Genomic DNA, 18,027 nt, shown 5'->3' on the forward strand with positions numbered 1-18,027 from the left:
GAGGAACACACGCTTTGGGCTTTCACCCCAAGCCTCCCTTAGTATCAGGAGTTAGTCTCTGGGACAAGCTCGAAACTTACTAAATATGGAATGTCCCTAGATTGTGAATTTGGACACGGGACGAACACCATTGTGTTCAGGCCGATCTCTACATTCCGTAAATATGCCAAATGAGCAAATCTGGACACTTTCCATAAATAGCATTTGGGACCGAAATGAGACTAACACAAAGGGCTTGATAGCGAGGGTGTTTGGCAGACACGGTAAGCTATCATCCAACGATATTGAGGGACCAATCTCAATACGCGAGGGTTCTTGTCAAGCTAGTGCAAGACAGAGCAAAAGAGAACTAAAAAGCCGGGCCAAGTATGCTTGGCCAAATAGACACTTAGGAATTCCGTCCTTATGCTCATCCGGCCAAGTACAGATGCTAAGTCCAGTTTACTAACACTTGAACAAGAGGGACTAATAAAGGGTCCAGCAATACCGACCTCCTGCCATCGTGGCAGTAAGGAAAGAGTGTCCGTAAGGACTGGTCGACAGGTAACTTTCGATACCCGAAGTCACATTCGCGACATTATTGTTTCTGACTACTTGACTCGTTAGGTGGAAGTTGGTGCTTTTGCTAACGCTTATGCAACTGTTGTTAGATACTTCTGTAAACTTCTGAATTTAGACTTCTCTAGTCAGACTCGTTAGGTGGAAGTTGGTGCTTTTGCTAACGCTTATGCAACTGTTGTTAGATACTTCTGTAAACTTCTGAATTTAGACTTCTCGAGAAGTCACCCATCCCAGTACTATTCAAACCCAAGGACACTTAACCCCAAGTATCCCAAGACCCTATGAATCATTTCTCGAGTCGTTCCCTTTAGTTGTTTACAATCCACCACACTTTCTTGCAAGTTCACGCCCTTGTGAATGGAAGTTGAGAGCCATAGCTCTCCAGAGAGCCCCACTCTCTTGACACCCTACCCCTCGGGTCGAGCCCAGTGGGAGCAAATTAGACCTACCAAATGTCAATCGATATGTGGTGCGATTCCCCTAGCCAACCAACAGAGTCGGACTCAAGACCCCTCTGATACCAAATGTAAACTCCTAAATTTAGACTTCTCGGGAGGTCACCCATCTCAGTATTATTCAAACTCAAGGACGTTTAACCCTAAGTATCCCAAGACCCTTAACCGATTGGAATGTTCCTCTAGATCCCGGCCCGTCTACAAGAGAACTCTGATGGTCTTCCATATCCCGGCTCGTCTACAGAGAACTCTAATGGTCTTCCATTATTCCAAGAGGAGGGGATGATGTGAGGGCCAAGTGTATGGTTACGATGCCATATACTAATATTAGTATAATGGGATTTTGGCAACCGTCAGATTAGTTTCAATCCGGACCATTCGCTCCTATATATAAGCTAGGGTTTTTGGGCTAATTGATATGCATATTTCTGTATTCCCTTTTTATATTCCATGCACTCACAATGCAAAGCTCTCAAATACAATTATCTTTTTTTATTAGGAATATTGAATAATTATATTCTGTATTAAATACTTAATATAACCTAAATAATATATATATTATTACTAATGTGAACGTTGTCAGCTATCAAAGCTGAGGGTTTCATTGTAAGAGTATGAACATGAAATGAAGCAAATCTTAGCACAAACACCAAACTACCTAAATTGGAGCACTTAGCATGGAGCAACAACAGATTTACACATGGATTGAACCAAAAAAAGAGGTTGCACACTAAATGGAATGAAGATAGAGACTTGGCAATAAAAGAACAAAAAAAAAAAAAAAAAAAAAAAAAAAGTTGTTTATTTCTTAGTAAAAAGACTTTAGTCTAGCAATGAGAAAAACTAAAAGGTTTCCCTACACATAACTATCCTTTATGTTGCAGTGACTTATCTCTAAAACAAAGCATAAAATTTGGTTTACTTAAATCAACTAAACCAACTTAAAAGACAGTGAAACTCTTATTATAATAATTTACTTGTAGCAATGTTTGGTTTGCTTAATAATAGTGTCATTTTTATTTATTATTTTTGAATAATTCAATTGATCGATAATTATAAATATGTTTATAATTTATAAATCAAGATTAATATTATTACATATCAACCATCAATATAAATAAGAATATATTAGAAAATGTTTAAGAAATTTTATAAAAATATAAAAATGTTTATAAATTATAAATACAAAAATAATCTAAATAAATAACAACCGTTAAATGGTAAAATATCCTAAAATATCTAAGTATATTCTAAATATATTCACGACCTTTTAAGCAAACCAAAAAGAGCTCGCACTCAATCCACTCCACATTTGCCATCGATCTGTACACCAAGTGTAGCCATCTGGAGACACAAAACACTGTCTCTTGGATTGCCTGCTAAACTGTTCTCCCATGGCTGTCTCAAAAAACCAGTGGAGAGTGAAGCAGAGAGGCTGGCAATGAAAGAGAAGACAAGGATCGAAAGGCATGGTCACTAAGTCAAGACCCCTAGGTGAACCCATCCCTACAGCCATCACTGAGGAGAGAAAAGAAAGAATGAATCCACCTGATGCTCACCAAATAGGCAAAGAAGCCATGCACGGAGAATGCTGTCCTGGAAGGAACACCCGCAACCTAACTGCCCAAAAGATTTACGGCAAGGGGCTGCCTTGTTCACAATTCTCGAGGAGCAGCGGCAGGAATGTGGTTAAAAAGAAGATTTATCCCTCGCAAGTTTTCCAGGAGCAAAGGGAAAAACAGCTGTTGCTCCAGCCCCCTCGGCCACGCCCAAACATCACAAAAAAATTTCCATGAGCACACAAACTAGGAAAACGATTTTTACCCAGTTACCTCCCATCCCAGGCTGTGCTGCCTCAAACATCAGGGAAATATTTCCCTCCCCCAGGCCTGAGATCGGACGGCTGCGGCAGGTTGGGCAACTGGTTGTGGATGGATAACTACTTTACTAATTGGTTATTAACTCCGGTGGAGCTTGGCGATCAAAGCATAAGCAAAAGCATCGTCCTGGCCTTTAGCCAAGAGCCTCTCAAACACCACATCTCCCACTTCCACATTCTTCCATCTCTCACAACCAGCAAGAAGGATCCTCCAAGTGATTGCATCGCCATCCTCACTCAAAGCCAACGAGCTCGCAAGCTCCACAGCAGTCTCCATCGCCTCGGAGTCGGCCCTCGCTAACATATCGATCACGCAGTGGACGTGCTCCACGCCCCAGCAGCTCATGGAATCGAAGAACCTCTTGCCTTGCTCCACACGGCCACAGTGATTGTAGGCCGTCAAGAGGCACAGGCAAGTGATCCCATCGGCTGGGAATCCCTCCTCCCGCATCCTCCCAAAGCTTTCAAGCACCTGTTCGATCTCTCCCACCCGGCTGTAAGCTCCCAGCAGCGAGTTCCAAGCCGCAGTGCTCCTGGCCGCCATGGAATCAAAGACGTGCTGGCTGCTGGAGGAGCTCCCGCATTTACCATACATGTCCACCAGCGAGCTCGTCACGGCACCATCGCTCTCCAGCCCGGCTCTACACGCCTGGGAGTGAGCTCTCCTTCCAAGCTCCACGTCCACCAGGCTCCCACATGACTTGAGCGCTGCTGTGAGGCTTGCGGCGTCCACTGCGAATCCACCGCGAGCAAACAGCTCCAGAGCCAGCGCCTCATCGCCATTCTCGGAGCACCCCAGTATCAGCGACGTCCACGACACGACGCTGTGGCGAGCCATCCTGTCGAAAGCTTGCCGAGAATCCACCAGGCTTCCACACTTTGCATACATGTCCACCAGACTGTTGCCGAGTGAAAGCTCCCGGTCCCACGAAACCCCGTCGGCGATCATACGAGCGTGAACCGCCATGCCGCCTTCCAGAGCCTCGGCCTTGATCAGTCTCCTTCCATTCACCACTCTCGCCTCTTCCTTGATCGCTAGCCTCGTGGAAGCCTTCAAAGCCGCTAGATACGTGAGACAGTCGAGGCTGGCTTGCGCTGGGAGTTGCTTGAACAGCTCCAAGGCCGAGTCTGGCTTGTCGTTTTCCGTGTAGCCGAGCATCAGCGCGTTGCAAAGTCCAGCGTCGAAGCAAGGCACCCTGTCAAAGATCTGCTGAGCGTCCTCCGTGCTGCCACACTTGGAGTAAAACTCCACCAGCGTGCCCGCCAAGTAGATATCACCGAGCTTCTTCCCTGTCTGCCAGTGTAAGGCTCTGCCTTTTTCTAGCGAGCTCGTCTTCAACCCCTCTGGATTCTTCTCTTCATTCGCAGCAAGCCGAGACCAGGCCATGAGCGCAGCAACGTAGCTCTGAGCATCGGGTGTGAAGCCACCTTGCGTTTGCATGCGAGCAAACACGTCCAGAGTCAGCTCCGCCTCTCGGTTGGCGACACACCCGAGCATGAGCTTGTTCCAGGACTGTAGATTGCGAGCAGGAATCACTTCAAACACCCTGTGTGCGCTGGCCAAGCTCCCGCACTTGGAGTACATATCGATCAGGCCGTTTGCCACCAAAGTATCCTGGTCGCATCCACTGGCTTTCCCCAGGGAATGAATGGCAACTCCCGTATCCAAAGCCCCGACTTTCACGACTGCTCCATCTGATTCAACTGCCTCCTCCTTTGCTGCTAGAGCACAGCATGCGTTGAGCGCCTGTACAAAAGCTGGAGTGTTTCTCCTGCCTCGTTCTTCTCCTCCTTGCTGCATCCGGAAAAACATTGCCAGCGCCGCTTCTGCCTCCCCATTTTCGACGTGAGCAGATATCAGTCCAGTCCACGAGACGATATCCGGGGACTGCATCCTCTCAAAAACCTTGCGAGAATCCACCGGGCTCCCACACTTGCCATACATGGTAATGAGGACGCTGGCCACGAAAACATCGGTGTCACATCCACTTCTCGCGGCCCTGGAGTGAACAGCCATTCCCTTGTCGAGTGCACATAGCTTGACAAGCTTGCCAGAGACGTCCACGCCTTGCTCCTTCACTGCCAAGCCTGTGCAAGCCTTTGCTGCCGCAGCATAAGTCTGTGCGTCCGGCTCGACTTCCATGCGAGAGAGAAGCTCCAGCGCTCGTCCTTCCTGTCCACTTTCGGTATAGGCCATCAGCAACGCTGTCCAAGACACGATATCACGGACTGGCATGCTGTCGAAGACCCCCTGGGCGTCTTCCCCACTCCCACACTTCGCGTACATATCAACCAGAGCGTTCAAGGCGAAGTTGTCAAGCTCGCAACCCCGAGTTACCGCTTCCAAGTGAAGAGCCCTGCCTTTCTCCAGAGTCAACCACCTTCCACTAAGAGAGTCTCCATTCTTCACTGCCAGACTACCGCAAGCCTTGAACACTGCTCCGAAAGTCCGTGCCTCTGGCTTGCAACTTCCAGACTCGATCATCCACTGGAACAAGTCTAGAGCTTGATCTTGGTCGCCAACTTCCACGTATCCCAGCAGCAGTGAGTTCCAGGACACGATGCTATGGCAAGGCATCCTCTCGAAAACCCGTCGTGCATCGGGCATGCTCCCACACCTCGCATAGGAATCCACCAGAGTGTTGAAGACGATGACGTTGAGAGAGCAGTAGGCACCTAGAAGAGCCTTGGAGTGGACGCTCTTCACACTTTCTAGAGCTCTCGCCTTGACGAACTTGCCATTTCCATCGATGCTTGGAGTGGACTCTTCCCTGGCGGCGATGCTGGAGCATGCCTTGAGCGCAGCTACAAAGGACCGGCCATCGAAAGCGCGGCCCTGGCCATGGAGCCGCGAGAAGAAATCGTCGAGAACCAGCTCACCTTGCCCATTCTCGGCATAGCCGAGCATCAGGGAATTCCAGGACGCGGTGTCGTGGCAGGGCAGCCTGTCGAAGACGGATCGAGCGTCGGCCGTGCTCCCACACCTCGCGTACATCGTGATGAGGCTGCTCGCCACGAAAATGTCGAGCGCCTGGCCGCTCTCGACGGCCGCAGCGTGGATCTTCTTCCCGGCACTCAAATCTCTCGCGGCGCCGCATTCTTTCAGTGCAGCAAGGAATCGTTGTCGGGACAGCGCTGGATGAAGAACCCTAAAATCTGGCAAGATTTCTCGATGAGGGTTCTAGGGTTCCTCGATGGCTCTCGTCGCTCGAAGAGTCTTGCGATTGCGCAGCTATTCCAGATCCTTGCCTCGTCTCGCAGCGCCCGCATTAGAGCAGCATTGCGAGCAATCTCGCAGAGCGACGATTGCCGGGAATTCCTGGCGGCATTCCGAGAGGAGAGCTCTTCTTCTTCTCCCCCCTTTCCCTTCCAGAGGATTCAGGCGTGTGAGATTTCGGCTCGTGAAGGCCGACAAGGACGATCCGGAAGAGGAGGAACCGGATGGGATTGCGGAGGAGGATGATTTCGCGGATACCATCGATCTCACGCTCGTCCAGAAGCGCCAGGCCGAGAGGCTGTGGAACGAGCTTCTGCCACTCACGATTCCCAGCGTTGGACCCGTGGTGAAGCTCACGATTGGAGAGGACAGGAAGATCGGCCTTCCAGGAATCTTATACGTCGTTGGAAAGCTTCGAACGTTCCGGCGTTCTAAGCAAGCACTGTCGGTAAGTTCGCTTCTATCTTTCTTTCCATCTTTTCTTCTAATGCGATCGATGGTTTCTTTCTTCGATCGATCGGCAGATTCTCGACTGGCTCGCGGAAGAAAAACCATTCGGGGAATTCGACGAGAGTCTCTACAAGCTGCACATATCGATCGCGTTCGAGGTAAACTCAGTCCACAAAGCCGAGAAGATTTTCGAGAGCGTACCGAAAGAGCTCCAGCTCCAGGAGAAGTTGCTTGGTGCCATGGCCGCTGGCTATGCCTCCGCGCACAGGATGGACAAGGTGGAAGAGATCTTGCTCCAGTGCAATCTCTCCGCCATGGAACCTTACACTGCACTGATCAAACTCTACTTTAGAGTCGCTCTCTACGACAAAGCAGCGAGTCTGTACAAACGAATCAAAGCGGCAAAGCTCGAGCCAGACCTGGCAGCCTTCGCGGCACTGCTGCGAGAGAAGTCCAGCTTGGAGAGCTTGAAGCCGAGAGAGCTGGAAGAGGACGCCGAGGTGGCTCTCCACCATGCAGGAGCTTACGAGGAGGAATTGACGATCAAAGCCCCGGTTGCAAGCCAAGCGATGGTGGTCTCTGGCTACCTTGGAAAAGCGGCACAAGTTACCAAGTTGTGGAAACGTATCAAGCAGGAGAAGAGCTCGTCCATACCAGCGGTGTGCTACTTGAACGCGATCGAAGCGTTTGGAGCAGCAGGCAAGGTCCGATCGGCTGAGAAGGTGGCCGACGAGATGGAGATGGCGAAGTCCAAGTACGTAGAGCTCTCGGCAGCTATGATCTGCGTCTACTCGAGGAACCAAATGGCGGACAAGGCCGAGGCCGTCATCGATGACTTGCGTGCCAACGGTGTGTGGAACTTGTTCCGGCCTCACGCCGAGCTCATCACCGGTTACCTCGACAGCAACCAGCCCGACCAAGCGATGAAAGCTCTCAAGGTGGCACTTCTCGTCAAGCTGATGAAGCCAACGTACGCCGTGATCCTGAAAATGCTGCCCGTCTTTGAGAGGCTTCGCGATGCCGAGGGTGCCGAGGACATGGTGATGAGGTACAAAGGCGCCACGGACCTCCGGATGTACAAGGGACTGCTCAGGATCTACGTGAGTGCCAAGGTGAAGCCCCTGGAAGAGATAGAAGCCCGGCTCATGCTGAAGAAGATCCCTCTCGACGACGAGACTCGCGAGCTGCTGACGAAGCTGAGAGGAGTCATCGGTTGAGATTCACTGCGCAGCAGCCTCGGCTCGGAACGAGCGAAAACATCAGACAACGAGCAAGCCCGACTGCTTCCGGTAGCTCTCTTAAGCCTGGTGAGCCGCTCGGTCTCCACTAGCTGATTCTGGACGTGTTTGCTCCCAGGTGGCTTCACACCCGATGGTTAAAGCTACGTCGCTGCGCTCAAGGCCTGGTCTCGCCTAGCTGCGAATGAACAGAAGCATCCAGAGGGGTTGAAGGCGAGCTCACTAGAGAACGGCAGAGCTTTACACGGGCAGGCAGGGAAGAAACTCGGTGATATCTACTTGGCGGGCACGCTGGTGAATTTTTACTCCAAGTGTGGCAGGGTGCCTTGCTTCGACGCTGGACTTTGCAACACGCTGCTACTCGGCTACACAGAGAACGACAAGCCAGACTCGGCCTTGGAGCTGTTCAAGCAACCCCCAGCGCAAGCTGTTCAAGCAACTCCCAGCGCAAGCCAGCCTCGACTGCCTCACTTATCTAGCTGCTGTGACGGCTTCCAGGAGGATAGCGGAGCCGAGAGTGGTGAATGGAAGAAGACCACTCAAGGCCCGACGCTCGCCGACGGGGTTTCATGGGACCGGGACGTGTGGAAGCCCGGTGGATTCTCGGCAAGCTTTCGGCAGGATGGCTCGGCACAGCGTCATGTCGTGGACGTCGCTGATGCTGCGATGCTCCGAGAATGGCGACGCGGAGCTGGCTCTGGAGCTCTTTGCTCGCGGTGGATTCACAGTGGACGCTGCAAGCCTCACCGCGGCTTAGATGCGCATTAGATACAGCTTCTACGTGGTTTATACGGTTACCGTTTTCGACGTCTCTAGAGTTTCGACGTGAAACTGGTTCACGTAGAAAATGTGTAGATCGATTTGCCTTCCTTACCAATGAGATCCACGACTGTGAATTCCACGTCCCACAGAGGCATGACACATTTGACCAGCAAAGCGCTCGTTGAGTACCATCTTCGGATTTCCGGACTTCACCAAATGGTGATAGCTGAGACTATCACGGTCACGCTGATTACGTAGCGGCTTACAACAGTTTACTCGAGGCGCCTCAGGTCCTCTTCCAGTCCTCTCACCATTTGTGTTGCTGATTTGTTTGTAGAGGCTTGCAGAGTTTGATATCGCAAGCAACCAGCACGATATCAAACTAGAGCGATGAAAGCTCTCAAGGTGGCACAAGCCAACTTATGCAACGATCCTGAAAATGCTGCTCGTCTTTGAGAGGCTTCGCGAATGGGGATGGCGTCACGGACCTCCCAATGTACAAGGGACTGCTCAGGATCAACGTGAGCAGCAGGATCTCGACGAGGAGACTCGCGAGCTGCTGACGAAGCTGAGGGGAGTCAGGTGGTCGAGTCGATTCACTGCGCAGCAGCTTCGGAACGAGCGAAAACGTCAGACAGGAGCACGAGCAAGCCCGACTGCTTCCGGTATCTCTCGTAAGCCTGGTGAGCTGCTCGAGTTCCACGCTCGGCATCGGCCTGGTTTCTGCAAGCTCCTAGCAAGGCCAGCCATCCAAGCGGCCCTCGTTCGGCTGGAATGCTGTGAACCAAGTCCTCTGCTTCGAAAACTCGGCCGGCCCGTCCCAGCACATCCACCATGCAGACGTAGTGCTCCGCTGCCGGTTCTATGCCGTAGTCCGGGAGCATCGAAGTGAAAGAGGTCCAACCTTGGTCGAGGAGGCCTCCATAGCTACAGGCGACGAGGATGCAGCCGAAAGTCACCGAGTTCGGCAGCACGCCGTCCAAGTCCATCTTCCGGGACAGCTCCAGAGCTTCCATGGAGTGCCCCTGCTGTGCGTACGCTGCTACCAGCGTCGTCCACGTTATCACGCTCTTGAACTTCATCTCCTCGAACACGCTCCTGGCTTCCTCGAGTCGTCCACACTTGCCGTAGAGGTTCAAGAGCGTGTTTTGGACGACGAAGTCGGGCTTCCTGATACGAGAGTGAATCGCCCTGCCCTGCGCGAGCATCCCTTCGTTGGAGCACGCCGTGATGACAGTGGCGAAGGTGACGTTGTTTGGCACCACGCCTTCCAAGTCCATCTTCCGGAACAGAAGCACGGCTTGTCTCCCTTCGTCGTGCTGTGTATACGCAGAGATCATGGCTGTCCAAGAGATCACGTTTTTTCTTTGCATCCGATCGAAAACTTCCTTGGCCTCGACCAACCTGTGGCATCTGGTATACATGTCGATCAGCGCATTCTGGATAGCATTGTTGCTGGAGTGAGTACCTGACGAGACGATCGCCTTGTGAATCTCTCTCCCTTCTTCGTAGCTGGAACAGGCACTGAGAACGCTCGAGAAGGTGTACTCGTCCGGCTTCACCCCTTCCGGCTCCATTCTGTGGTATAGTTCCAGAGCCAAGCGGCTCTCACCACGCTGAGCGTACGCAGATACCATAGAGTTCCACGACACCACGTCCTTCCGCGGAATAGCATCAAACGCAGCTCGAGCATCGTTCAAGTTCCCACACTTGGCATACATGTTGACGACTGCGTTGTGGAGGCAAACGTCGTCTCCAAGCTCCGCGGCCGCTGCTAAGATCTGTGAGTGGATCACCCGGCCATCAGAGAGAGCTTTGAGCTCCGAGCACGCGCCCAAGATCACCAAGTACGTGTATCTGCTCGGCTTCACGTCCATCGCTTTGAAAGCACCAAGTGCCTGCCTGGGATGCCCGTTCTGGGCATACGCGGCTATCAGGACAGTCCACGAGAAGGCGTTCTTTCTGCCCAGGCCATCAAACACGACCCTTGCCTTGTCGATGCCCCCGTGCTTGCCATACGCCTGGACCAGGACGTCCCCAAGAACCACACTCTGTCCATAGCCATCTCTCACGATCTCGGCGTGCCTGTCGCATACCTCTTTGACGCTTCCGGACCTTCTCAGCGATGAAACATAGCTTTCCTCCTGGATTTTTCTCTCCACCACCGTAGCCACGTCGTGATGGCGATGCCGAGCCAGAGATCTCCCGAGAGCAAAGCTCCGGTTCTTCACGAAGAACATCACCACAGCCGATCCATCGCGACGAACTTTCTGCTAAGCTGGTCGATTGGAAGGAATGAGCTGATTGTCCGCGCATAGCTTGGGAATCGGCCTCATCTTGTTGAGAAGCTCGAACGTTCTCGCATTCGGTGCCACTTTGTCTGTTGCCATGCGCTGCAAGAACCGGTACGCATGCTTGCCGGCGTTCACGTATGCCTCGAGCAAACTGTTGTAAGCCGCTACGTTCTTGTTGTATGATTCCCTCCTCATGTCCTGGAAGAGAAGCTCCGCGCTGTTCACGTCGGCGTTTTTCGCGTGTTCTTTCAGGATGAGCATCACGGTATCGAAGCACGGCGGGACGCGCTCCTCGAACATCCTGGTGAGTGTCTCGGCTGCCATCTTCGGATTCCCAGACTTCATGTATCCCGCAACCAAATGGTGATAGCTGAGATTGTTGATATGCCCGTTTCCATGCCGGATTCTCTCGAGCAGCTTTTCGGCCTTTCCCATCTCACCACCTTCACAGTACGCACGAAACAATGGGACGTAGTGCGCCGGTCTCAACAGAGTTCTCTTCTCGGTCAGCTCCGCAAACACCTTCTCGGCCCTGTCGATCCGTCCCACTTTCTCGTAAGCTGCTATAGTAGCAACATAGCTGTTTGCCGAGACCACTGGAAACCTTCGCGTGAATCTCCATATCCTGTCGATCATATCGGCTCTTCCCATCGCAGCGTAGAGTGCTATCACCTTATCGTGAACTCTCCGGCTCTCTCGAAACTCGTCGCTGGCCACTGCCTCTTTCAAGTATGCCATAGCTTTCTCGTGATCACCAGCGTTCACGTATCCCGACGCGAGCGTGCAAAGTATCTCGCCGTTTGGAGTTCCATCTCCATCGCACTTCATCTTGCTGAAGAGTCTTTCCATGCCTTCGGTGTCGCCCTTCTTGGCCTTTATCCCAATGAGGATGTTGTAAGTCTCGACGTTTGGAGAGATGCGCATGTCTCTCATCTCCCTGAGAATCACTGGAATGCCGTCCTCTTTCTTCTTGTTGGCATAGAGATGAAAGAGCTTGTTAAACGCCGTGGCGGTGGTGAGGAGGTTCTTCTCCTTCATCAGCTTGAGCACCAGCCTTGCCTTTGAAAGGAGCGAGTGAATCACGTAGTTCTCGAACATGGTGATGAGAGCAGCCTCAGATTTGGCATAGACACGCGGCATTTTGGTAAGAAGGAAGTTCTTCGCAGCGTTCATGTTGACGACCCGTCCGGTAAGCTCCAAATGGTTGATGAAATGGAACTTTTGAAGCTCCAAACTTCTCTCTTTGATCACCCAGTCCGAGATCTGGAAGAACTCTATGTTAGAACTCTACTCGATCTTTCAAAGACAAAGAAGAGCTCTCTATCTACTCAAACTTCCCAAGAGCTCTCTAAGATATAGAATGAAACATACCTCGTAAGCTTGCTTGAATCTTCCAAGCCATTTTAGACGCTTCATAGCAGCAATGATCTCCCCGTGGCTCTCCCGGCCTTCCGCGATCCACTGATGCAAAATGTGTAGCACAGGCCCTCCTTTATCATCTTCGAGCCTCGCGACGAGAGAATTCGGGTCCACATTGTCCTCGTCGTCGCTCGGGGTGACTCTACTGGCATCGTAACGCAAATCATTCTCCTCAGTGCCCCAGTAGCGATCATGCTCGTCGCTCTTCCTGTTCCTCACAATGTCCTGTTTGGGCCTTCCTCTCAAATCCCTCGAGAAACTCAAGCTCCTCGCAAAATCCAGCACCTGCGCGATTCTCCTTCCAGGAGCCACGGAACAGCCTAGAATATCCTTTCCTTGCAGCGCATTCCTGGAGACGATCATCCATGCTCGCATTGCGCGGAGAATTCAGCGCCAGGAATCCATTTCCTTGCTTGCTCACAAACCCTAATAAAAAACCTAGCCAACGGTCAGATATGGGGCTTACGAAATCAACGGCTGGGATCGAAGATGGGAAGGGGTCAAAAGTTTTGCCCAAAACCCTTCGAAATATTTTGGGGCGGGACGGATGGGAAGAGGAGCTGGGAATCGCAATCTCAAATCGGCGATGCCGGGGGCGCTCGATCTCCCGGAGTCGATCATCGCGTCGATCCTCTCTCACACTTCTCCAGGTGATGTAGCAAGGCTAGCGCTCGTGAATCGAGCTTTCAGGGATGCCGGGCGCACGGACATCGTGTGGGAGCGAATGCTGCCGGTCGGCTACCACAGATTTCTCAAGCTCGCCATTTCTTCCATCGGCGGCGGTGGCAGTTCTTCCAAGCGGGAGCTGTACGAGCAGCTGTGTGGACACATTCTCATCGGAGACGGATCAGAGGTTCTTTCTCTTGGGAAAAATATTTGATCTAAGCAAGAATCCTAGTAAGAAGCGCTTTCTTTTGGTGATCCTCTCTGGCTCATAATTTTTTTTCTCGCTTTCTCCAGGGCTTATGGATCGATCGAGCTACTGCGGCTGTTTGCCACAGCTTTTCTTCGAGATCTTTGGCTGTGACTTGGGGAAGCACCGCGGAATACTGGGAATGGTCCTCAAAGCATGGCGCCAGGTACTTAAGTTCCATTCACGAAGGGTTTCTCTTCTCATAGATTTTTCTCGCTTCGCTACGACACAGATTTGACGAGGTGGCGCACCTCAAGATGGTTTGCTGGCTAGAGCTCTCTGGGAACTGGAAGTTGAGCCTAGCTCCAGGAACTTACACCGTCTCTTGGAGACTCCAGCTCGATTCCGACGCCTTTGGGTGGGATAAGGAGCCAGTGAGATTCAGCTTGGCAACTCTAGACGGAAGGGTGACGAACTCTTCGTGCTACCTGGTGGACTCCGAGGGGCAGGATCGAAGCAGTAGTGACGAGTCGGAAGAAGACGACGAGCCTGTCAGCATGGTTGCTCGAGCTCGGACGGTGGCGGACAATTGGGTGGAGTATGATGTGGGACAGATTGTCGTGGAGGACGAGGATGAATTGGGTGAAGTGGAGCTTTTCTTCTCGCTACAGGAGATCGTCAGTGGCACTTGGAAAGGTGGACTCTTTATTGACGGGGTCATTGTCCAGCCCAGTCACCTCATTGTGGAGTAGGGTTCTTGAGGGCGCTTCCATTCCAGGTTTGGGAACTTCTGTTCGTGGGTCTTTGGTCTTGAATTGTTCTGTGTTTTTCAAGGATCCAGCGCCATGGATAGCGGAGTTGCCGAAGGTGCGTGAATCTTCTTCTTTTTCCTTGAGCTAAGTGTTCTTACATGAGTGCTTCCAGGTGCTGGGAAAGTGTACATTGATGGCAACATGCTTGCCGTCAAGGCTCTTGCAGCAGCAGGAGTGGAGACCATGTACGGCGTCGTTGGCATTCCGGTGACCTCTCTCGCGACTTACGCCATGAAGGTTGGGATAAAGTTCATCGCTTTCCGGAATGAGCAATCAGCGGGATATGCAGCGTCAGCAGCTGGTTATCTGACTGGTAAACCGGGAGTTTTGCTCACAGTCTCGGGACCAGGTTGCGTGCACGGGCTTGCGGGTCTGAGCAATGCAATGATCAATACGTGGCCCCTGGTGATGATCTCTGGGTCCTGCACGCAGAAGGATATAGGGAAAGGTGACTTCCAGGAGCTTGATCAGATGGAAGCTGTGAAACCGTTTGTCAAATACTCGGGCAAGGCTAGCCAGATTTCTGAGGTTCCCGAGGTCGTATCTAAAGCTTTTCAAGTCGCTCTGGAAGACCAGCCGGGAGGGACATACATCGATCTTCCTTCCGACGTTCTTCATGAGAACATTTCCGTCGAGGAGGCCGAGAAGTTGCTTGCGGGGGTGAAGGCTGCGAAGCCGATGTTCTCTCGCGAGCTGGAGTGCCACTGTTCCGAGTCAGACATTCAGGAGGCGTTGTCTCTACTCCACAAAGCCGAGAAGCCGCTGGTGGTTTTCGGGAAAGGTGCAGCTTTAAGCCGTGCGGAAGGTGCGATCAAGCAGTTTGTAGAACGGTCAGGAATACCATTTCTAGCAACACCAATGGGCAAGGGAGTCATTTCGGACACGCACCATCTTTCTGCTGGGGCTGCTCGTTCGCTGGCACTCCGTGAGAGTGATGTTGCACTGGTAATTGGAGCTAGATTAAACTGGCTACTACACTTCGGCGAGCCTCCACAGTGGTCCGACTCCGTTAAGTTCATCTTGGTCAACACTTCTAAAGAGGAAATGGAACTACGACGCCCAGCTGTGAAACTCGTTGGCGATGCAAGGATGGTTATGACGGAACTAAACAAACAGTGGAAGGACTCTCCTTTCTCTCTAGGCGACAAGCATCCTTGGGTGGAGAAGTTGAAGAATAAAGCCAGTGACAGCGTCGAGAAGATGGCTGCGAGGCTGAAGCAGGACGTTGTTCCTTTCAACTTTTTGACTCCGTTGAGGATTATTCGCAATGCGATCTCGTCTTTAGGCTCGCCAACTCCTATCCTCGTCTCCGAGGGAGCGAACACCATGGATATAGGACGGACTGTCTTTCAACAGCTAGAGCCTCGAACGAGACTAGACGCTGGTACATGGGGAACGATGGGTATCGGGATGGGCTATTCAATTGCCGCTGCCGTGGAATCACCAGGGCGCTTAGTTGTTGCTGTCGAGGGAGACTCTGGCTTTGGCTTCAGTGGTTTCGAACTGGAGGTACGTCTTTTTTTTTCTTTACGTAGCATGGTTTCTTATGTTTTGGCTGCAGACAATAGTTCGATACAACCTCCCGATCGTGGTGATCATCTTTAACAACGATGGAGTGTATGGTGGCGATCGGAGGACTCCGGAAGACAAAGAGGGGCCACTCAAGGACTTCCCGGCACCGACGTCCTTCATTCCGTGCGCTCGCTATGACAAAGTGATGGAAGCGTTCGGTGGCAGTGGCTACTTTGTGAAAGAGCCCAAGGAGCTGGAGTCTGCAGTGAACGAGGCATTTGCAAGCAAGAAGCCAGCTCTGATCAACGTTAGAATCGATCCATTTGCCGGCTCGGAGAGCGGCAGAATGCATCACAAGAACTAAACCCGGCACAGGTTTGCGTGTCTAGTATTTTTCACTACTACTCTTTCCATGTAAAATAACAGGTTCCAGGGAATTCAGAGAGCCTCAGTTGCTTGGGCCTCAGACTTGTCCCCGGACTTCATCTTCCGGAGCTCACTGAAGAGGATATCAGTCTTCGCGTTCGGCCGTGCACCGTCCTGGAGCATCCTCTCAACGAATCCATACGCCGGTCTCTTGGCATTCACGTAAGCCAGCAGCAGCTTGTTATACACCGCATTGTTCACCCAGTAACCCGCCAGCTTCCAGTCCTCGAGGATCTGCTCGGCCCTCTCCACGTCCGGGATCGCAGCCAGAGCTCCGAGAACAAGCGTTAGAGAAGCAGGCAGCGGCCTCGACCTCGGGTTCCTGGTACCAGTCACCTGGGACTCCCTCAACCAAGTGATCGCTTCCTCGGTATTGCCAGCTTTGAGGTACATGTCGACGAGGTGGAAGTAGCACCAGGGATCCATCTGGACGCCGAGCTCCTCCTTCATCCTGCGCACCAGCTCTTCGGCCCGAGCAGTTAGCCCGAGGATGGAGTAGACGTACAACATGGCACTGAACATCGGGGAGCTGCCAAGTTTTCCCAGGCTCTCGGCGTCCTTGAACAGCCTCTCGGCCCTCTCGACTTCACCGAGCTTCCCCCACGACTTGATGACGCAGATGAAGTCCTGGCTGATCGGGTCCCCGAGCTTGAGCAGCTCCTTCCAGGCTCGCTGGACGCCGGCCGGGTTCTTGGCGGTGGCGTACATGGTGATGAGCGTGTTGTAGGCAGTCCGGAGCTTTGGAAACTGGCCGATCTCCATACCGTGCTCGATGGTCTGGAGGACTGCGAGAGCTTTGTCGAAGAGCTCGTCGCTGGCGTAGCAGCTCGCCATGGTCACGTAGGTGGAGATGTGAGCTTTCTCGCGCCGGCTCGACTTGATGCTTTGGAAGGCTTGCTCCGCGGACTCGATGCCTTCGACCTTGTACTTGGCGGACAGGAGGATGTTCTCGGAGCACATATCCAGCTGAATCCCGAGCTCCCGAGCTTCGTCCGCGAGATTGAGCACCTTCTCCTCGAGACCTCTCCGTCGGTAGAGCGTGGCCATCAAGTTGAAGGTGTAAGGGGTGGTGATCATCTTCTCGTCCCGGAGCTTTTCATAGACGACCTCGGCCTTGCGCAGCATCTTGGATTTGGTGTATGCCAGCAGCAGCGCGTTGTAAGCCTCCTCCTTCTTGTGCTCGTCGGGGAGCTTCTGGAAGATCCTCTCGGCCATTTGGAACCAGCCGCAGCGGCCGTGGAGCTCCACTCTGCGAATGTCGTCCTTGATCTCGTGAGGAACTGGCTTCTTCGCTGCCATCCAGTTCGCGATCTGTGCAACAAAGACGAGTTTGAGTTTGATATCATCCAGGAGGTAGCAAGGAAAAAACTTTCAGAGGGATGGAAGCTTGGAGGAACTTAGTCTGCAAGAACTTGGAAGCTCTTGATCACTATAGAAGCTTGGAAGAACTGGAATGAAGTGCGCAAAGAAAATCCAGGAGGTAGCAAGATCTTAGTAGGACGAGATCACTATAGAAGCTTGGAAGAACTCGAATGGAGGAGTGAGCAAAGAAAGAGGAGAAGAGCTTCCTACCTTGACGGCATGGACGTGGCGATTGCGCTTCTTGAGCTTGCGAATGACGAACAAGAAGGTGTGCTTGGTGGCCAGGTTTCCCTCCTTGATCCACTTCCTCACCTCGGGGACAACCAGCGAGACCTGTGTGCGCTTGAGCCTGGCGATGTTACTGGCGAGATGCGTCGCCGCCGGGTAATCCACATCGTCCCAGTAGTCATTCTCCTCGTACTGATCCTCCTCCTCCTGCTCCTCCTCGATCTCGTGAATCGACCGCGTGTCCAGCTCCGAATCGCTGCTCTCCTCCTGCTCCGCCAGCATCTCCTTGATCATGGACGATTCCGACTGGCAGCGCGTTGTGGCGATCCCGGAGATGGATCTTCTGGAGGGAGAAGAGAGGAGGAGAGGATAGACGTGGCACCTGCTTAAATTCGAGAATGCCGGTGGCCTCGCGATGACGTCGAGCGAATAGGAGCAAGAAATCGAAGAGAATGCCGCCATAGCTCGGCACACTCGCAATCCTCCACTGCTCATACCCATTTCAAGGTTTGGGGTTTATCTTCCCCAAGAACCCTAATTCACATTAAACAAAATATTT

General features: G+C 52.3%; 7 protein-coding genes across 10 annotated transcripts; 3 read left to right on the forward strand and 4 right to left on the reverse strand.

The window, feature by feature from the left end:
• Window positions 1–2,974: 2,974 nt before the first annotated feature.
• Window positions 2,975–5,890, reverse strand: LOC112350785 (pentatricopeptide repeat-containing protein At3g09040, mitochondrial-like). Its single transcript, XM_024687595.1, has one exon. The coding sequence runs from the start codon at window positions 5,888–5,890 to the stop codon at window positions 2,975–2,977; it is 2,916 nt and encodes a 971-aa protein (XP_024543363.1).
• Window positions 5,891–6,067: 177 nt separating this feature from the next.
• LOC9661681 (pentatricopeptide repeat-containing protein At1g02370, mitochondrial) lies at window positions 6,068–8,705 on the forward strand. Of its 3 annotated transcripts, none has more exons than XR_002993884.1 (3): window positions 6,068–6,560; window positions 6,637–7,869; window positions 7,919–8,705. XR_002993884.1 is itself a non-coding variant. In XM_002982496.2 (2 exons), exons 1-2 carry the CDS (start codon window positions 6,090–6,092, stop codon window positions 7,777–7,779), a joined length of 1,614 nt encoding a protein of 537 aa, XP_002982542.1. In that variant the 5' UTR covers window positions 6,068–6,089; the 3' UTR covers window positions 7,780–8,705. The 3 variants fall into 3 exon arrangements, 1 of the variants encoding a protein (XP_002982542.1); XR_002993885.1 differs by having other exon boundaries at window positions 6,637–7,851; XM_002982496.2 differs by having other exon boundaries at window positions 6,637–8,705.
• LOC9661293 (pentatricopeptide repeat-containing protein At1g15510, chloroplastic) lies at window positions 6,907–10,821 on the reverse strand. Its single transcript, XM_024687626.1, has 2 exons — window positions 7,217–10,821; window positions 6,907–7,149 (listed from the first exon to the last, which is right to left on the reverse strand). Exon 1 carries the CDS (start codon window positions 10,800–10,802, stop codon window positions 9,159–9,161), a length of 1,644 nt encoding a protein of 547 aa, XP_024543394.1. The 5' UTR covers window positions 10,803–10,821; the 3' UTR covers window positions 6,907–7,149; window positions 7,217–9,158.
• Window positions 10,814–12,685, reverse strand: LOC9661682 (pentatricopeptide repeat-containing protein At3g15590, mitochondrial). The gene is made up of 2 exons (XM_002982640.2): window positions 12,228–12,685; window positions 10,814–12,119 (listed from the first exon to the last, which is right to left on the reverse strand). The coding sequence occupies exons 1-2, from the start codon at window positions 12,648–12,650 to the stop codon at window positions 10,836–10,838; spliced, it is 1,707 nt and encodes a 568-aa protein (XP_002982686.2). The 5' UTR covers window positions 12,651–12,685; the 3' UTR covers window positions 10,814–10,835.
• Window positions 12,686–12,822: 137 nt separating this feature from the next.
• Window positions 12,823–13,651, forward strand: LOC9661683 (putative F-box protein PP2-B8). The gene is made up of 3 exons (XM_024687596.1): window positions 12,823–13,128; window positions 13,236–13,354; window positions 13,588–13,651. The coding sequence occupies exons 1-3, from the start codon at window positions 12,823–12,825 to the stop codon at window positions 13,649–13,651; spliced, it is 489 nt and encodes a 162-aa protein (XP_024543364.1).
• LOC9661294 (2-hydroxyacyl-CoA lyase) lies at window positions 13,631–15,916 on the forward strand. 2 transcript variants are annotated; one of them, XM_024687620.1, is made up of 4 exons: window positions 13,631–13,906; window positions 13,963–13,995; window positions 14,053–15,449; window positions 15,502–15,916. In XM_024687620.1, exons 1-4 carry the CDS (start codon window positions 13,729–13,731, stop codon window positions 15,814–15,816), a joined length of 1,923 nt encoding a protein of 640 aa, XP_024543388.1. In that variant the 5' UTR covers window positions 13,631–13,728; the 3' UTR covers window positions 15,817–15,916. The 2 variants fall into 2 exon arrangements, with proteins under 2 accessions (XP_024543388.1, XP_002982544.2); XM_002982498.2 differs by having other exon boundaries at window positions 13,875–13,906; window positions 13,970–13,995.
• On the reverse strand, window positions 15,750–18,012 carry LOC112350795 (pentatricopeptide repeat-containing protein At1g80270, mitochondrial-like). Its single transcript, XM_024687621.1, has 2 exons — window positions 17,451–18,012; window positions 15,750–17,189 (listed from the first exon to the last, which is right to left on the reverse strand). Exons 1-2 carry the CDS (start codon window positions 17,967–17,969, stop codon window positions 15,891–15,893), a joined length of 1,818 nt encoding a protein of 605 aa, XP_024543389.1. The 5' UTR covers window positions 17,970–18,012; the 3' UTR covers window positions 15,750–15,890.
• Between the last annotated feature and the right edge of the window lie 15 nt (window positions 18,013–18,027).

This window comes from Selaginella moellendorffii, unplaced genomic scaffold (genome assembly GCF_000143415.4).
Source record: "Selaginella moellendorffii unplaced genomic scaffold, v1.0 SELMOscaffold_54, whole genome shotgun sequence".
NCBI classification, from domain to species: domain Eukaryota; kingdom Viridiplantae; phylum Streptophyta; class Lycopodiopsida; order Selaginellales; family Selaginellaceae; genus Selaginella; species Selaginella moellendorffii.

Excerpts from the sequence above, each read along its gene's own strand:
- LOC112350785 (XM_024687595.1), bottom strand. The coding sequence starts at position 5,890 with ATGTACGCGAGGTGTGGGAGCACGGCCGACGCTCGATCCGTCTTCGAC.
- LOC9661681 (XM_002982496.2), top strand. The coding sequence starts at position 6,090 with ATGGCTCTCGTCGCTCGAAGAGTCTTGCGATTGCGCAGCTATTCCAGA. Across the intron at positions 6,561-6,636 it reads GTTCTAAGCAAGCACTGTCG|ATTCTCGACTGGCTCGCGGA; the intron begins GTAAGTTCGCTT and ends ATCGATCGGCAG.
- LOC9661293 (XM_024687626.1), bottom strand. The coding sequence starts at position 10,802 with ATGTTCTTCGTGAAGAACCGGAGCTTTGCTCTCGGGAGATCTCTGGCT.
- LOC9661682 (XM_002982640.2), bottom strand. The coding sequence starts at position 12,650 with ATGCGAGCATGGATGATCGTCTCCAGGAATGCGCTGCAAGGAAAGGAT. Across the intron at positions 12,120-12,227 it reads GATTCAAGCAAGCTTACGAG|ATCTCGGACTGGGTGATCAA; the intron begins GTATGTTTCATT and ends GAGTTCTTCCAG.
- LOC9661683 (XM_024687596.1), top strand. The coding sequence starts at position 12,823 with ATGGGAAGAGGAGCTGGGAATCGCAATCTCAAATCGGCGATGCCGGGG. Across the intron at positions 13,129-13,235 it reads TCATCGGAGACGGATCAGAG|GGCTTATGGATCGATCGAGC; the intron begins GTTCTTTCTCTT and ends CGCTTTCTCCAG. Across the intron at positions 13,355-13,587 it reads TCCTCAAAGCATGGCGCCAG|ACGGAAGGGTGACGAACTCT; the intron begins GTACTTAAGTTC and ends TGGCAACTCTAG.
- LOC9661294 (XM_024687620.1), top strand. The coding sequence starts at position 13,729 with ATGATGTGGGACAGATTGTCGTGGAGGACGAGGATGAATTGGGTGAAG. Across the intron at positions 13,996-14,052 it reads GGATAGCGGAGTTGCCGAAG|GTGCTGGGAAAGTGTACATT; the intron begins GTGCGTGAATCT and ends GAGTGCTTCCAG. Across the intron at positions 15,450-15,501 it reads TCAGTGGTTTCGAACTGGAG|ACAATAGTTCGATACAACCT; the intron begins GTACGTCTTTTT and ends TTTTGGCTGCAG.
- LOC112350795 (XM_024687621.1), bottom strand. The coding sequence starts at position 17,969 with ATGGGTATGAGCAGTGGAGGATTGCGAGTGTGCCGAGCTATGGCGGCA. Across the intron at positions 17,190-17,450 it reads GCCACGTCCATGCCGTCAAG|ATCGCGAACTGGATGGCAGC; the intron begins GTAGGAAGCTCT and ends TTTGTTGCACAG.